At 40.7% G+C, this 15,355-nt stretch overlaps 1 protein-coding gene across 6 annotated transcripts in view; it reads right to left on the bottom strand.

Moving 5' to 3' along the window:
- Positions 1-15,355, bottom strand: part of LOC145344246 (ubiquitin carboxyl-terminal hydrolase 15-like) — a 115,650-nt gene that overhangs the window by 33,798 nt on the left and 66,497 nt on the right. For all 6 annotated transcript variants that reach the window (XM_080191276.1, XM_080191277.1, XM_080191278.1 and 3 more), the window contains 2 exons: positions 7,658-7,802; positions 442-615 (listed from right to left, as the gene is read on the bottom strand). In XM_080191276.1, the coding sequence (XP_080047402.1) occupies positions 442-615; positions 7,658-7,802 (319 nt within the window). The remainder of the gene's footprint in view (positions 1-441; positions 616-7,657; positions 7,803-15,355) is intronic.

Here is a 15,355-nt window from a genome sequence, read left to right as displayed (position 1 = left end):
TCATCAACTTCAATACCCTGATCTCACCTTCTCCCATTTCCCTTCATCCCTTTAGCCCCAAGTCATTCCATACATACATATGTATTTTCTGAACCCAAGGCACACATGGCAAGTCTCAGCACTATTGCACATGAATCTTTATGTATTTTGCAGTGTCCAAAGCCTTTGATAAATATTGTTGTTGATGACTAGATCAAGGTGATTTGTCTTGATGTAGCACTGTACATTTTGTTCCAAGGGGCGCACCGTACAATCATAGCCCAGCTTGTGTACATGCTTTCCATTGAGTGTGAATAGAAACTTTTTGCCTTAAGTTGGGTGCTTGTAAAATAATCTTCATTAAACTTTCTATCCAGTGTAAAACAAAGGGTTTCTATCAGAGGGTTACATTCAAATGACAATACACAAATCTTTACTTTATCTAAATGTTTTAATACATACCTTAAATGCCCTTGGAGTAACATAGCTATATTTTCCTGACCACATCTGCTTGATTAGATCTGCATAAGCATTAGCTATTTCTCCTTTCATTCCCAGTAGGTTGTCATGATTTAACTCATCCACATACTCATCAGACAGAAAATATTCTGTCAATGGCGGGGTATTGCTTAGACACTAAAAACAAAATCAAAGGTAAAAGACAAACTTATATGAAATAACAAATAAACTAATCTCAACAGTTTACCACTTAATTACCCTGAATTTCTACAAGACAGATCACTGCTGAAAGTCAGTCCACAGTACTGCTGGGTCAACTATGGCTATAAAAAATGCTTGCACCCCAGTCACTGTAAACAGTTATACGACTAAGAAGTCAAAATAACAGCATACCTAGTGTTTGAGTATTGTGTTGAGACGTAAAATAAGCACTGTTCAGAGTCAGAAAAACATATTCTGAAGGGACAAGAGCATGAATTTGAGAGCTGGCCCTAGTTTTAGTTCACCAAGGCACAGTTAAGGAAGAAGTGGGTGGGTGGCTGGGCAAGGACAAGTCATGGTGGAATTCAGAGAGACAATAGTGTCTGGGACAGACAGAAAAAGTAATCACTGGGGTTGCTCTAACCATGATTGGAGATAAACACAACAGGATTGCTCTCAACAACAGTGCATGAGGTAATTGGTCCATCGCTGGACATCCTCCTGCACTATGGTGCAGTGCTCTGAGAATCCACTTAACAAAACCAATAAAGACAAGTAAGTCACGATTTTCAATTCAGAGTTTAATCCACATTTTACAAACATTGGCTACTCTAAGCTTTGTTAATTGATCTCCAAAGAGCAAACGGAAGCACAAACAAGCCAACATTGCAACATGCACAATGGAAATTAAAAGAACAACTGATAATTTGATTCACTGTGGCAACAGTTGCAATATCAACCAGATTTAAGAAGAAATTAAATCATATAAGGTGAAGTTGCTTATTGCATTTATCCATTGCCTTCATTTAATTACTGTAAATATAGCTCTGATGTTTCTTGACAAACCAGATGGTCTGGGTAACTAAACAAAGCAAAATGCTGGAGGAAATATTTTACTCTGTGAGGGGCAACTAAAGCAAAAGCCTCATCACCTGAGATTAGCTCCCCTTGAATAACTCTGTCTGATGGCACAGCGGACAGTGCAACGGTTTGACTTAACAACTAATGTGTCAGATTGGCAAGCTCACCCACGTGATCAGTAACAAAATAAGGATTTGCTGGAAGAGGATATCCCCTGGGCTCATGTCTAACATGGGACAGAAAAAGCGAGTGGGCAACCCAAGCCAACAACCCGTCAGAAATAAAAACAAATTGTTGGGAAACATCTGCAAGGCGAAAGAATTGGTTATGGTTTTGCAGTTGATCCTTTGGGAGAAGTGTAAATCTGAAAGTTAAATGCTCATGCTTGCCAAAGAAAGTTAAGCATTCTGTATTTTATGCATTCTTTAAAACTAACTGGATGATAAAAGTCCTCTGAGATAATTAATTGGATCTATTTAAAAATGGAGGTTAAAAGCTAAGCAAGAGAATCAAGCAAAAAAAAGGAGTTTGTAAAGATGCGGAATTACAAACATTAATGCACTGATTAGAAGGCTGTAGAACACCAAGGAGAAAGGGAGATTTTTTTCTGAAGCTTGGATGAGTTTGATGGAACAGTGTGAAGGCAAAGGTGTAAAGGTCAAGTTGGAATGAAAATAAATCAGTTGACTCGAGGCAAGGATTAAGATCAGACTTGCGGACTGAACAAAACCATCCGTCACCTGATCCACAACTGGCTTCCCCCAAAGTGGACAAGATTGGACATGCTTAATATTCTCAGAGGGTGGAGGTGAGCTGGCTTCTGGAATTGCCGCAAGTCCCTGTGGTGAAAGTGTTATAGTAGATTAAACTAAGCACAGGTAAATTGCTACCTTGTGTGGAATGAGTATCTGGGACCTTGGGATTTGATAAGGATTAATGCCTTTCATGTAGTGCACATAGGCTTTCAAAAGGCACTTAATAAAATGCCACAAAACAGATTTGTGAGCAAAGTTAGAATTCTTGGAACTTAAGGAAAGTAACATTATGGATATGAAATGAGCTGAGTGGCAGAAAACAGAGTGGTGGTGAAATTGTTTTCCAGATTTGAAGAAGGTTTATAATAAAGTTCCCCAGGCATCAGTGTTAGGAACCCTGCAATTCCCGATTTTTAATATAGGCTTTGGTATAAGGGGAACAATTTCAAAATTTGTGATTCTCTCAAAACTGTGGGGAGGATTAAATTAAATGCCAAAGGGCAGACTGAGGTTGGTGGAATAGGTGGACAAGTGGCAGATGAAATTTAATACATAGAAGCGTGAAGTGATTGATTTTGGTAGGAAGAACACAGGAACAATATAAAACAAAAGGTGCAATTCTAAATTAGATACCCCCAGGATCCACTGCTCCTGCAAATGAGCATAAATCATTGAAGGTGGCAGGAAAGTTTGAGAAAGTGGTTAATAAAATGTACAGGATCCTGGGCTTTGTCAATAGGGACAGAGAGCACAAAAGCAAAGGAGCTATGATAAATCCGTGGAAAACATTGATTCGGCCTCAATTGGAGCAGTGCACCCTGTTCTGGGGACCACACTTTAAAAAGGATGTGACGATATTAGAGAGGGTGCAGAAAGGATTCACAAGAATGTTTCCAGGGATAAGGAACTTCAGTTATCTAGATAGGCTGGAGAAGCTGTGACTGTTTTCCTTTGGGCACCACATTGGCACACGGTTAGCACTGCTGCCTCACAGCACCAGAGACCCGGGTTTGATTCCCGGTTTGGTTCATTGCCTGTGTTCTCTCCATGTCTGCATGGGTTTCCTCTGGATGCTCCAGTTTCCTCCAAGAGTCCGAAAGACGTGCAGGTTAGGTGGATTGGCCTTGCTAAATTCTTCCTCAGTTTATCCGAGCGGGCACCGGAGTGTGGTGACTAAGGGATTTTCACAGTAACTTCATTGTAGCATTAATGTAAGACTACGTGTGACCAATAAAATAAACTTGAGAAAGTTGAAAGATTTGATAAATGTGTTCAAAATTAATAGGGGCCTGGACAGGGAGAAACTGTTCCCATTGGCAGAAAGATCAAGAACCACATGTAGGCCATTCAGCCCATTAAACCTCTTCTGCCATTCAGTTTGATCATGGTTGATCATCTACCTCAATACCATTTTCCCGCACTATTGCCATATCTCTTGTCATTGGTCTCTAGAAATCTATTGATTTCCATTTTGAACATGCTCAGTGATTGAGCTTCCATTTCCCTCAGTTAGATCATTCCAAAGACAACACACACTGAGTGAACAAATTCCTCCCCATCTCAGATTTAAATGGTCTACCCCCTTATCCCGAGATTACATCCCCTGGTTTTAGACTCATCAGACAGGGGAACTATCACCTAAATGTACTTTGTCGTGCCTTTTAAGAATTTTGTAAGTTTAATGAGATCATCCCTCATTCTTCGAAACTCGAGGGAATACAGATCCAATTTCCTCTCACTATACAATCCTGCCATTCACTTGGGCTATCCAAGTCCTTTTGAAGCCTCCTTGCATTCGCCTCACAACTTAAGTCCCTACAATTTGTTGTCAATAGCAAATTTTGAAATATTACAACTGTCTGCACACCTAAATCACAGAAACATAGAATCCGTACAGTACCAAAGGAGGCCATTTGGCCCACTGAGTCTGCACCTACTCTCCAACAGAGAATCCCACCCAGGCCCTATCCCCGCAGCCCCATGTATTTACCCTTCGGGCTTACCACCTTTTCTTCTGGCAACCTTATAAACCACTTTCTTTGATCAAATGTAATCTTTAATTTCTTTGATTATTCACTGTTTATCTTCCCTATTTGGTGTTTGTGCCTTAGAAGAATGTACATCAATTGGAGACTACAAAGTATTTCTTTAAATACTAGTCATTGTCATACTTTCATAATTTCCTTTCTTCAGATTTAAGACCCAGGCTTCAGTCCTGATGAAGGACCTTCAGGCTCCAAAAGCTACTGCTGCCAAATAAACGTTTTGGACTTTAACCTGGTGTTGAGACTTCTTAATGTGCTTACCCCAGTCCAATGCTAACATCTCCACAGCATCCTGTACACCATCAGCTCCTTGTGGCGATAGTGTGTATTTACAAGGTGCACTTGCAACAACTTGCCAAGGTTTCTTTGATTGCACCTCCCAATCAAATGCTCCTATCACCTTGGTGGACTAGGGAAGTATATAAATGGAACACCACCACTTGCAAGTTCCCCTCAAAGCAATACATTCTTGACTTGGAACTTTATCAACCATTCTTTCGCTGTCGCTGGGTCAAAATCCTGGCACTCAATTCATAACAACCCTGTGGGTGTACCTGCGCCAGATGGTTCAAGGCGGCAACACACCAATACCTTCTCAAGGGCAATTAGTTTTAAGTTTATTTAATAGCATTATAAGTAGGCTTACATTAACACTGCAATGAAGTTACTGTAAAAATCCCCTACTCGGCACACTTCGGCACCTGTTGGGATACACTGAGGGAGAATGGCCAATGCACCTAACCAGCACGTCGTTTGGATTGTGGGAGGAAACTGGAGCACCTGGAGGAAACCCACGCAAACACGGGGAGAATGTGCAGACTCCGCACTGACAGTGACCCAAGCTGGGAATCGAATCCGGGTTCCAAACACTATGAGGCAACAGTGCTAACCACTGATAAATATTAACCTGGTCAGTGGTGTCTATATCTGGTGAACAGAAAAAAAAATTGACCAAAGATGATCTGGTAGATGCAGTGAAACTTGGACAAAGAATATATAATGATATCTAACCCAAATAAATATTCTGAGCACGTGTGTTAATGCACTCAAGTACAGCCAAACGCCCTTTAGCATTTTCTACTTCTCAACAACATTCCAAAAATGGATGTGTTTATATCCAATTGAGAAACTGAAACATGAACACTGCAGATTAAGGTTTTTAAACAAAAAAAAGTTGGTTTATTGCTGCATTTTCTAGGTTCCTACCTCTTTTTACAAGGTTTCAGAAAAATATAAACATTATTGAAGGAGACCATGTAACACCCTCGAGCCAGCTCTGCCATTCAACAAGACCATGGATGATCTTCTACGTCCACATGACATTCCTGCTCAGTCTTAATCTTGAATATGCTAAATGTCTGAGGATTCACAGCCGTCTGGGATAGACAGTTCCAAAATATCTAAAACCCTTTTGAATGAAGACAGTTCTCGTTTCAGTCGTAAATGGCCGACTTCTTATCTGGAGACCCCAACTCGCAAAAGCTATAGTTGGAGCAAATCATCTCCACTGCATTTTGAACAAATTCAACAGCAAAACTGCAATAACTCACTATGAGCCAGCTCAAAGTCACAAAAACAAAATGTGTAGCTGTTAGAAAACAGCACGCGTATTCCTCTGTGCCACTGCAGCAACTGCAACACAGCAATTGTTCCTGCAGTCAGGAAGGCTGTGCTCTCTCCTACTTGTCATTTATTGCTTAGCAAATCTAAAAGCACGACTATGCGATCATCAGTAAAACTCACTGAATATTGACAAAACGTCCACAGGATAATTTTGCATGTGTAGATAGTCACCAAAAAAATCCCAATTTTAAATTATGATTGAACACCAGTTCAAATGCTTCAGCAAATTATATTTAAAATGGTTACTTGTGATGATTTAATTTTCTGCAATCCCAGAAGGGTTCCCTGCAACATTCCTGGCACCAGTGTGAAGAGTACTGGGGGGAATCCAAGCCTAAACACTAAATTTGATACTGTGCTAAAAAACTAATAGCACAGAAATATTCTTGTACAGATACGGCAGTGAGAAAGAGTATATACTTCCACGGCTGAGTTTCCTCTACTTTATCCTAGTAAAGCTGGCGCAGCTTGGGTGGAATTAGCCGAACCAGCACAAAAGGTGAGAGTCTTTTAAGTGCAAATGAGATGTGTCCAAAGCCATTCACGCTCGAATTCCTGCAATTTTTAACACTGGCTCAAAATGGGTTCAGTCAACTTAGGCTCCATTCCCAGCTCATCATTCCCAGCACAGCAAGTTTCCACCAATTGAGCCTGCTAGCTAAGAGTCTTCAAAAATAAATCATTCTCAATTTCATGGACAGAGTGTCATATTATCTAAAACTTTGATGCAGCAAAAAAAAACTGTAAATGCTAAGAACCAACTAATATACACCAATAAAAGCAGCAAATGGTTCAGCATGGCATTTTCAAATCAGTTTCCGTGTCTTTAAATCAGGTTAAAGTTTAAAGTTTGTTTATCAGTGTCACAAGTAGGCTTACAATGACACTGCAATGAAGTTACTGTGAAAATCCTCACACTCCGGCACCGGTTTGGGTACACTGAGGGAGAATTTAGCATGGCCGATGCACCTAACCAGCACGTCTTTCAGGATGAGGGGGGGAAACCGGAGCACCTAGGGGAAATCCACGCAGACAAGGGGAGAACATGCAGACTCCACACGGTCAGTGACCCGGGAAGCCGGGAATTGAACCCGGGGCCCTGGAGCAGTGAGGCAGCAGTGCTAACCACTGTGCCGCCCCTCTCAGGTGGAACACTGGTCATTCTTATTACAAATGCTTTTTTTTGATAAACCCATTTTCAGCTGTATTAATAAAGCTGCACTAGATTATCACGATAAAAATACCTCAAGACTTCCAATGGAAAGATTAAACAAAAATCATGTTCTCCCCGACTGTGTTGGCTCACACAAGACTTTATGGGTAGAATGCTGCGGCTGCGTTGGTCTAAAAACTGGAAATTCTCTCCCGACTGTCAATAGGACTTTGCATTGTCCACAATCCGCCCGCTAAAATTCCAGTGGCAGGCGGGATGGGAGAATCCTGGCCAATGTTTGCAATTATATGTATGATTTCTACTTGGAAACTTGGGAATTGGAATTTAATCAGTGCAAATGACCATATTTTTATAATCGCATTCAAAGCAGAAAATCTGCACATTCCTAAGTACTTCAACTTATGTCCCAGATAGGAATACTTTCTGTAGTCATTTTGCACACACTAAACAACCTACACAAAAGAATAATTGAGTTTAATTGAAGGGCACGAGCCACCTTTAGTTTCAGTATTAAATAGTTACAACATTCAATGATTAGCGATCTCTCATTATCAACCTACCTGAACTGCTGAGTTCATAAAACACGTGTTACCCAAATTACTCAGGCCACAGAGGCCACTTTGTTCACTGTGTCTTCCTGGTTCTAGATAATCGTAGCTGTTATAGCCAGAATATGGGGGGATACAGTAGTTTGAGTTTTTCACACTGAAAGAAAAAGAGTGGAGTATTTAGTTAAAAAAGATGAAATGTCATTGATTTCAGAAGAACACACACATATATACATTTATTAATAAAGAAACTGAAGGGCTTATCTGGAATATTTGCACAAAGATTAAAATGTTAAGACTTAAAATAATTCAGACACACTCTGCAGGGTACCAAAAACAGTTGCCAGTATCACTGTCATAATACATAAATCTGTAGCGTTACTAGACCTCCTGCATAAGTATTGGGATCACTACCATTCATCTACAGGAGCTCTTTCACAGCTCACTTTGTTTTCCACTTCTCCATCTAATTTTAAACAGTCTGACTTTATACACCAGCAACATAGAATCATCTCATTTCTTCCGTTTTTGCAGCATGAAACCCATCATGGAGGCAAGGCTAACAGGAATCTAGGAGGAAAGGGAAGAGTGTGCTTCAGTTACAGGTGAGGGTGCAGGCATTCCAGAGGCCTCCATGACATCACTGGCTCAATACATTAGAGGTTCTATTTATAGCATGATCTGCTAAGGCAGCACAATCTAGGTTTCACATGCAGCCAGGAGCCTGTGGTGGAACGGGGAACTGACTAATGCATCCTGGCAAACAAGCTGTGCAGAAGAACTACGACTCCGTCAATTCAGGGGCGGGGAGGGGACTCTCCTTACTTCGATGATGCTGAAAGGGAAGTCATAGTTTAAGAAAAAGACCGCAGTGGTGCGAAGTCTGATCTAATTCCTCCTAAACTGCAAGCATTACAATCTCAAGGGCTTCAAAGCAAAGCAGCATGGATTTCAGGAAATCTGTGATGCAACAGAAGTTGCAAAAACTACAAATACATAAATAAATCACTGCACTTCTAAAATTAATCTGGCCTCTCAAGGTCATTTGTAAAGAGCACTGATGAGAAAGGCAATACACTCCTGTTTAATAACTGCAAGGAAACAGTTCAAAAACTGTGCTCTGTTAAGGCTACGATATAAATGAAACAAGTGGAATAAAAGTCACGCTGGCAATACATAAATAATTCAGACCCCTTTCCAAATAAACAATTTAATTGCAATCCACATCTCCCTAACCATAAACAGCAATTTTGACTACATTTATTTTACGAACACTTTGAGGCGCACCTAACTTTTATTAACTTGGCTGGTTCACTGAAGTCAAATTTTATTGATGAACATCTGCAGGTTCTCTCAAACACCAGGACTACCCTTTTTAAAATTAGATGCTGGGGAGGTGGATCAAGTTGCTAAATTATTAAGCACGTCTTTAAATCTCTTTCTCTAGATTATAGTCAAGATTCCTCGTCAACCATCCTCGACATTCAGTTTGACCTTGTATAATTTCAGCTCAAAAGTGAAGAAAAGTATCAAATGGTGCACCATGGCAAAAACTTTTAACACCTCATTGAAAGCAGGAGAACGTATGGCACTTCATGCCTGATGTTAATCACTTTAAAAAGACAAAATTCATGCATCAGTTATCTCAGTCTAAGGAATGTAACTGAGCCAAGGATTAAGATGGTAATCTAAGATCAAGGCTTTTAAGCGGTTGTTCACTGCTCAAACAGATTATGAGGGGGAAGAATATTGCTGTTCCCACTTTATCACAATGGCAAACAGACATTACATTATTAAAGACAAATATGTTTTTTTCACATTACCGCCCAGAAAATACTGAAGGGCCCAGGAGCTCGTTTATGTTCATTGGCTGGCAAAAGGACGAACTGCATGGAGTCCACCAGTTGTGCAGCTACAGATGCTGACTGCACAGAAAGCCAAGGCTTTGCATACTGGAAGGAGAGATGGCTAAGAGATAAACTTTCACTGGGATCTACTGCTCTTCTACAGTGGGGATATCAGATCTCTGTGCCTGTTGGTTTGAAGATGGAGACTACAGAGCTTGGGGGCAGGGAGCAGGGGATTTTTAAAAAAATTCATCAGTGGGGCATGTGCATCACTGGCTGGCCAGCATTTATTGCCCATCCCTAGTTGCCCTTGAGAATGAGGTGGTGAGCTGCCTTCTTGAATCACTGCAGTCCATGTTCTGTGGGTTGATTCACAATGCCGTTAGGGAGGGAATTCCAGTGTCAACTGGAATCCTATTATGTTATAGGGAAAAATATAATCATTCAACTATTGTTCTACATGGGATGTGCAGCAGTGATTGACCAGCCCTTTGAGAAAACATGAACATATGGAACCACAGTATGCAGGAGAAAAAAAACAAACCCCCTTCATCAGCCAAGTGCCTCAATTTCAGATACTAGACTGCTAATCTTAAGCCTTTACTGCTGCACTTGTGAATAAGGATCAATCAATCAATACAGCACAATTTACTATCTTGAGACAGGAAGTAAAGACATAAGTCTGTTTCCTTAAAGATACAAGTTTTCAATTAAATAGCTTCCACATGTAAATTTTCTTTTAGAGTTGTCCATACAAACCTTGCATTGGCAGAAACAAGAGAAGCATCAACACTGGGAAGGACAACATCCCAATGAATGCTTGATTTTTCTAAAAATCTCACTTGATTGGGGCAAAACATGATTGATTTCTGCTTGTTGCTTTACACTCTGACAATGTCTAACTGTTGTATTTGACAGTCAATGATCATGTTTTGGGGTTTTTGGGAGAATATTTCCTCAAAGGATTTGGGAGAGAAAGTACATTTAAGGAGGCATGCTTTTTACATTCACAAATTTTAAATAAAGTAGACATAATTAAAAGTTAATTATTAACAAGCTAGACTTTTATGTTGTCCCTTCACAGACCATAAAAATCATTCTTTCTGGTTGTATGTTAGGCTGACATGGCTCCTCCTCAGCCCAAGACCACAAGGAACTACAAAAGGTTGTGAATGTAGCCCAATCCATCATGCAAGCCAGCCTCTCATCCATTGACTCTTTCTTCACTTCCCACTGCCTTGGCAAAGCAGCCAACACAATTAAGGACCCTATGCACCCTGGACATTCTCTCACTGGGAAAATTATACAAAAGTCTGAAGTCATGTACCAATGAACTTGAGAACAGCTTCTTTCCTGCTGCTTTCAGACTTTTGAATGGGCTTATCTTGCATTAAATGGATCTTTCTCTCCACCCTAGCTATGACTGTAACACTACATTCTGCACTCTCTCCTTTCCTTCTCTATAAATGGTATGCTTTGTGTGCAAGTATATAGTACGCAAGAAACAATACTATTCACTGTATGTTAATACATTTGACAATAATAAATCAAATAAAAACTATAAGCAGCTATATTATCCTGTCTCAGCAATGCCTGATACCACTATGTTGGGAAGCTTTCCTTCCCAGAGAGGTAGCAAGGCTTGCCTGGCATTGGCCTTTCCCTCATGCTATGACTACAGGAAGATTAAAAAGCTATGTTAACAACTTGATTGTTTAAAAGGAAGCTGTGACGGCAGTGTGGTCCAGCAAAAGCTACAAGGTTGAAACACAGCAAAGTAGTTGGAAATCATCTGACTCCACTGAAGTGCGGAACTGCAGTGTGCTCATTATTCTGCAAAGATAAATTGTGTTAAGTGAATTCAATAGAATTGAGGATAACCATTGTTTTTAAATTTTCATTTATTGCTCTGTACACAGTGCGAAATAAAGCAGCGTAATGACTCTACAGATGAGTAAATACATGGATGATTTGGGCGTGGGGCTACAGGGCACAATTTTGAAATTTAAAACTGAAGTATTAATAGTGGGGAAGATGACAATATATTTCAAGAAGGTAAACGGACAGGTGCAATAGGCAGACACATGATAGATGAAATTCAGCACAAGATTAATTATTTTGGCAGAATGAAGGACGAGAGGCAAAATAAGCTAACCAGTAAAGGGGTGTATTAATAACAGATTAGTGGGGGTGGGGGGGAAGAGACTGTATTTGAATGTGATAGGACAGGTTAACAAAATTATGAAACATATCCGATCCTAGGCTTTACAGAGACAAAAGCAAGAGTCTGGCTCCAGCTGGGGTAGTGTCCCCAGTTGTGGGCATCATATTCCAGGAAGGATGCAAAGGCTTTGAAAAGGGTACAGTTTGCTAGAATGGTTCCAGGAATGAGAGATTACAGTTACATGGATAAAACTGGGTTATGCACCTCAGGGCAAAGACGACTAAACCTTAAGATTTTAAGGTTTAGACCATAAGACATAGGAGTAGAATTAAGCCACTCGGCCCATCGAGTCTGCTCTGCCATTCAATCATGGCTGACATTTTTCTCATCCCCATTCTCCTGCCATTTCTCCATAACCCCTGATCCCCTTATTAATAAGAACATAAACACATAAGAAATAGGAGGAGTAGGCCATCTAGCCCCTCAAGCCTGCCCCGCCATTCAATAAGATCATGGCTGATCTGATAGTGGTTCAGTTCCACTTACCCGCCTGCTCCCCGTAGCCCTTAATTCCCTTATTGATCAGAAATCTATCTACCTGTGACTTAAACACATCTAATGAAGTAGCCTCCACTGCCTCAACGAGCAGAGAATTCCACAGATTCACCACCCTCAGAAGAAGTTCCTCCTCAACTCTGCTCTAAATTGACTCACCTAATTTTGAGGCTGTGCCCTCTAGTTCTTGTTTCCTTTCTAAGTGGAAGTAATCTCTCTACCTCTACCCTGTCTAGCCCCTTCATTATCTTATACGTCTCTAAGATTCCCCCTCAGCCTTCAAAACTCCAACGAGTACAGGCCCAATCTACTCAATCTCTCCTCATAAGCTAAACCCCTCATCTCCGGTATCAACCTGGTGAACCTTCTCTTCCTCCAAGGCCAATATATCCTTTCGCAAAATTGCACACAGTATTCTAGTTGCGGCCTTGTACCTTGTACAATTGCAGCAAGACCTCCCTGTTTTTACACTCCATCCCCCTCGCGATAAAGGCCAACATTCCATTTGCCTTCTTGATCACCTGCTGAACCTCCAAACTGAGTTTTTGCGATTCATGCACAAGGACCCCCAGGTCCCTCTGCGCAGTAGCATGTTGTAATTTTTCACCATTTAAATAATAGTCCATTTTACTATTATTCCTTCCAAAGTAGATAACTTCACACTTGCCAACGTTATTCTCCATCTGCCAGATCCTCGCCCACTCACAGCCTATCCAAATCTCTCTGCAAACTTTCCGCGTCCTCCACGCAATTTGCTTTCCCACTCATCTTTGTGTCATCCGCAAACTTTGTTACCCTACACTCGATCCCTTCCTCCAGATCGTCTATGTATGTGGTAAACAGTTGAGGCCCCAGCACCGATCCCTGTGGCACACCACTGGTCACCAACTGCCAACCGGAAAAGCACCCATTTATTCCAACTCTCTGCTTCTTGTCAGATAGCCAATCCTCAGTCCACGCTAACACTTTACCCCCAACTCCATGTCCCTTAATCTTTTGCCGCAACCTTTTGAGAGGCACCTTATCGAATGCCTTCTGGAAATCAAAAAACCTATCACTGTTTTAAAGATTCTCAATGACCTGGTTTCCACAGCCTTCTGTGGCAAAGAGTTCCGTGGATTCACCACTCTCTGGTTGAAGAAATTCCTCCTCATCTCTGTTTTAAAGGGATTGTTCCTTTATTCTGAGGTTGTGCCCTCTGGTTGTAGCTTTTCCTACTAGTGGAAACATCCTTTCCTAGTCCACTCTATCCAGGCCTCTCAGTAGCCTTAAGTTTCAGTGAGATTCCCCCCCATCCTTCTAAACTCCAACGAGTACAGACCCAGAGTCCTTAACCGTTCCTCAAACAACAAGCTCTTCATTCCAGGAATCATTCTTGTGAACCTCCTTTGGACCCTTTCCAATGTCAGAACACCCTTCCTTAGACACAGGGTCCAAAACTGCTCGCAATACTCCAAATGGGATAAATGATAAGTGGGTTTGAAACTATGATGGGTTTGGATAGAACAAATATAAAAAACTGTTTCGAAGATTGATATGATGTGGAGATGCCAGAGTTGGACTGGGGTAAACACAGTAAGAAGTCTCACAACACCAGGTTAAAGTCCAACCAATTTATTTGATAGTAAACTCTCAAGCTTTCGGGGTTTGCCCCTTCGTCAGGGGCAAACTCTGAAAGCTTGTGAGTTTACTATCGAATAAATTAGTTGGACTTTAACCTGGTGTTGTGAGATGACTTACTCCGAAAGATTGATAGCCAGAAAGCATAGATTTAAAGCAACTGGCAAAAAAAACAGAATTAACATGAGGGAAAACGTACTTTAAACAATGAGTGGTTAGGATTTTGAATGCATTGCCTTAGATGGTAATATAAGCAGATGCAATAGTAGCCTTCAAAAGGGAGTTGGATAAATTGAAGGAGAAAACATTAGTAGCGTTATGTGGAAGGAGTGAGGTAGTGGGATTAGCCAAATTGCTGTTTGTAAAGTCAACACAGACTCAATGGGCCAAAATGGGCTTCTTCAGTGCTTTACTATTTTATGCTTTAGTTAGCAATCTCTATTACCAGATTTGTTTGAGTTTGAACGAAGTAGGACCCGGACTGAATAAAAGTCTTTCACAAATTTTGAGAACTGCATGGCACATGTTTCACCACAGGAAGAGTTACTGACGAAATCCACTTAATACACTATCGGTTTTCAGGTTTTAAAAATTTAATCAGGCAAAATCAATTCAAGCACAAAACTTCATTGGTTCAGTGATTTTTCAAGATACAACAACTTGTATTTATATAGCATCAGAACAACTGTATTTCGGTAGTGCCCTTAACTTAATAAAGCATCCTAAAGTACTTTACAGGGACATTATGAAATAAAGAAGGATCCCACACTACATTAGGATATACAGCAGATGACCAAAAGCTTGGTCAAAGAGGTCTGAAGGACTGTCTTGAAAGAGGAAAGCGAAGTTGAAGAGGTTTAGGGTGGGAATACCAGAGTCCCAAGTCCAGGAATGGCATGACTACCCATGGTGCAGCAATTAAAATTCAGACTGCACAAGAGTCAAGAATTAAAGGAGGGGCAGAGATCTCTGAGGATTGATGCAGAGGTAGGGAGGCAAAGGACATGGATTGAATTGAAGACAAGGATGAAAATTTTTAAACTGAGCTGTCGTCAGACTAAGATCCAATTATGTTACAGAATAGACAGATGATAGATGAATGGAAGTTGGGCGAGAGTTTTGAATCAGCTCAAGTTTACGAAGGGTGAAAAGTGAGAGGCTGACTAATGGAATTGGCAAATCTGGAGGTAAAAGGCAGAGTGAAGATTTCATGGGATGAACATTTTCAAAGTTAAGATCAATAGGTTTTTAATCAGTAGCGTAATGAAAGATTACAGAGGTAAATCGGGAAAGTGAACTTAATGCGTGTCAGAACTGCCATGATCTTATTAAATGGTGCATCCACAGTATTTTGCTTTTATCTTAGTGTTTAACTCACTGCCACTTCTCTTCTAGAAATATCTTTCCTGAATCACCCACTCCCTCCAAACCACCCCAATAGTATAAATCTCTGCTGATTATCTTTACTCTCAGCGCTGATGAAGGGTAATCTAGACCTGAAACTTTGACTCTGTTCTCTCCCCA

This window comes from Carcharhinus amblyrhynchos, chromosome 6 (assembly GCF_965287045.1).
Source record: "Carcharhinus amblyrhynchos chromosome 6, sCarAmb.v2.hapA, whole genome shotgun sequence".
Classification (NCBI taxonomy): domain Eukaryota; kingdom Metazoa; phylum Chordata; class Chondrichthyes; order Carcharhiniformes; family Carcharhinidae; genus Carcharhinus; species Carcharhinus amblyrhynchos.
The sequence above is the reverse complement of the archived record's forward strand: the minus strand, read 5'-3'. Positions and strand labels throughout refer to the sequence as shown.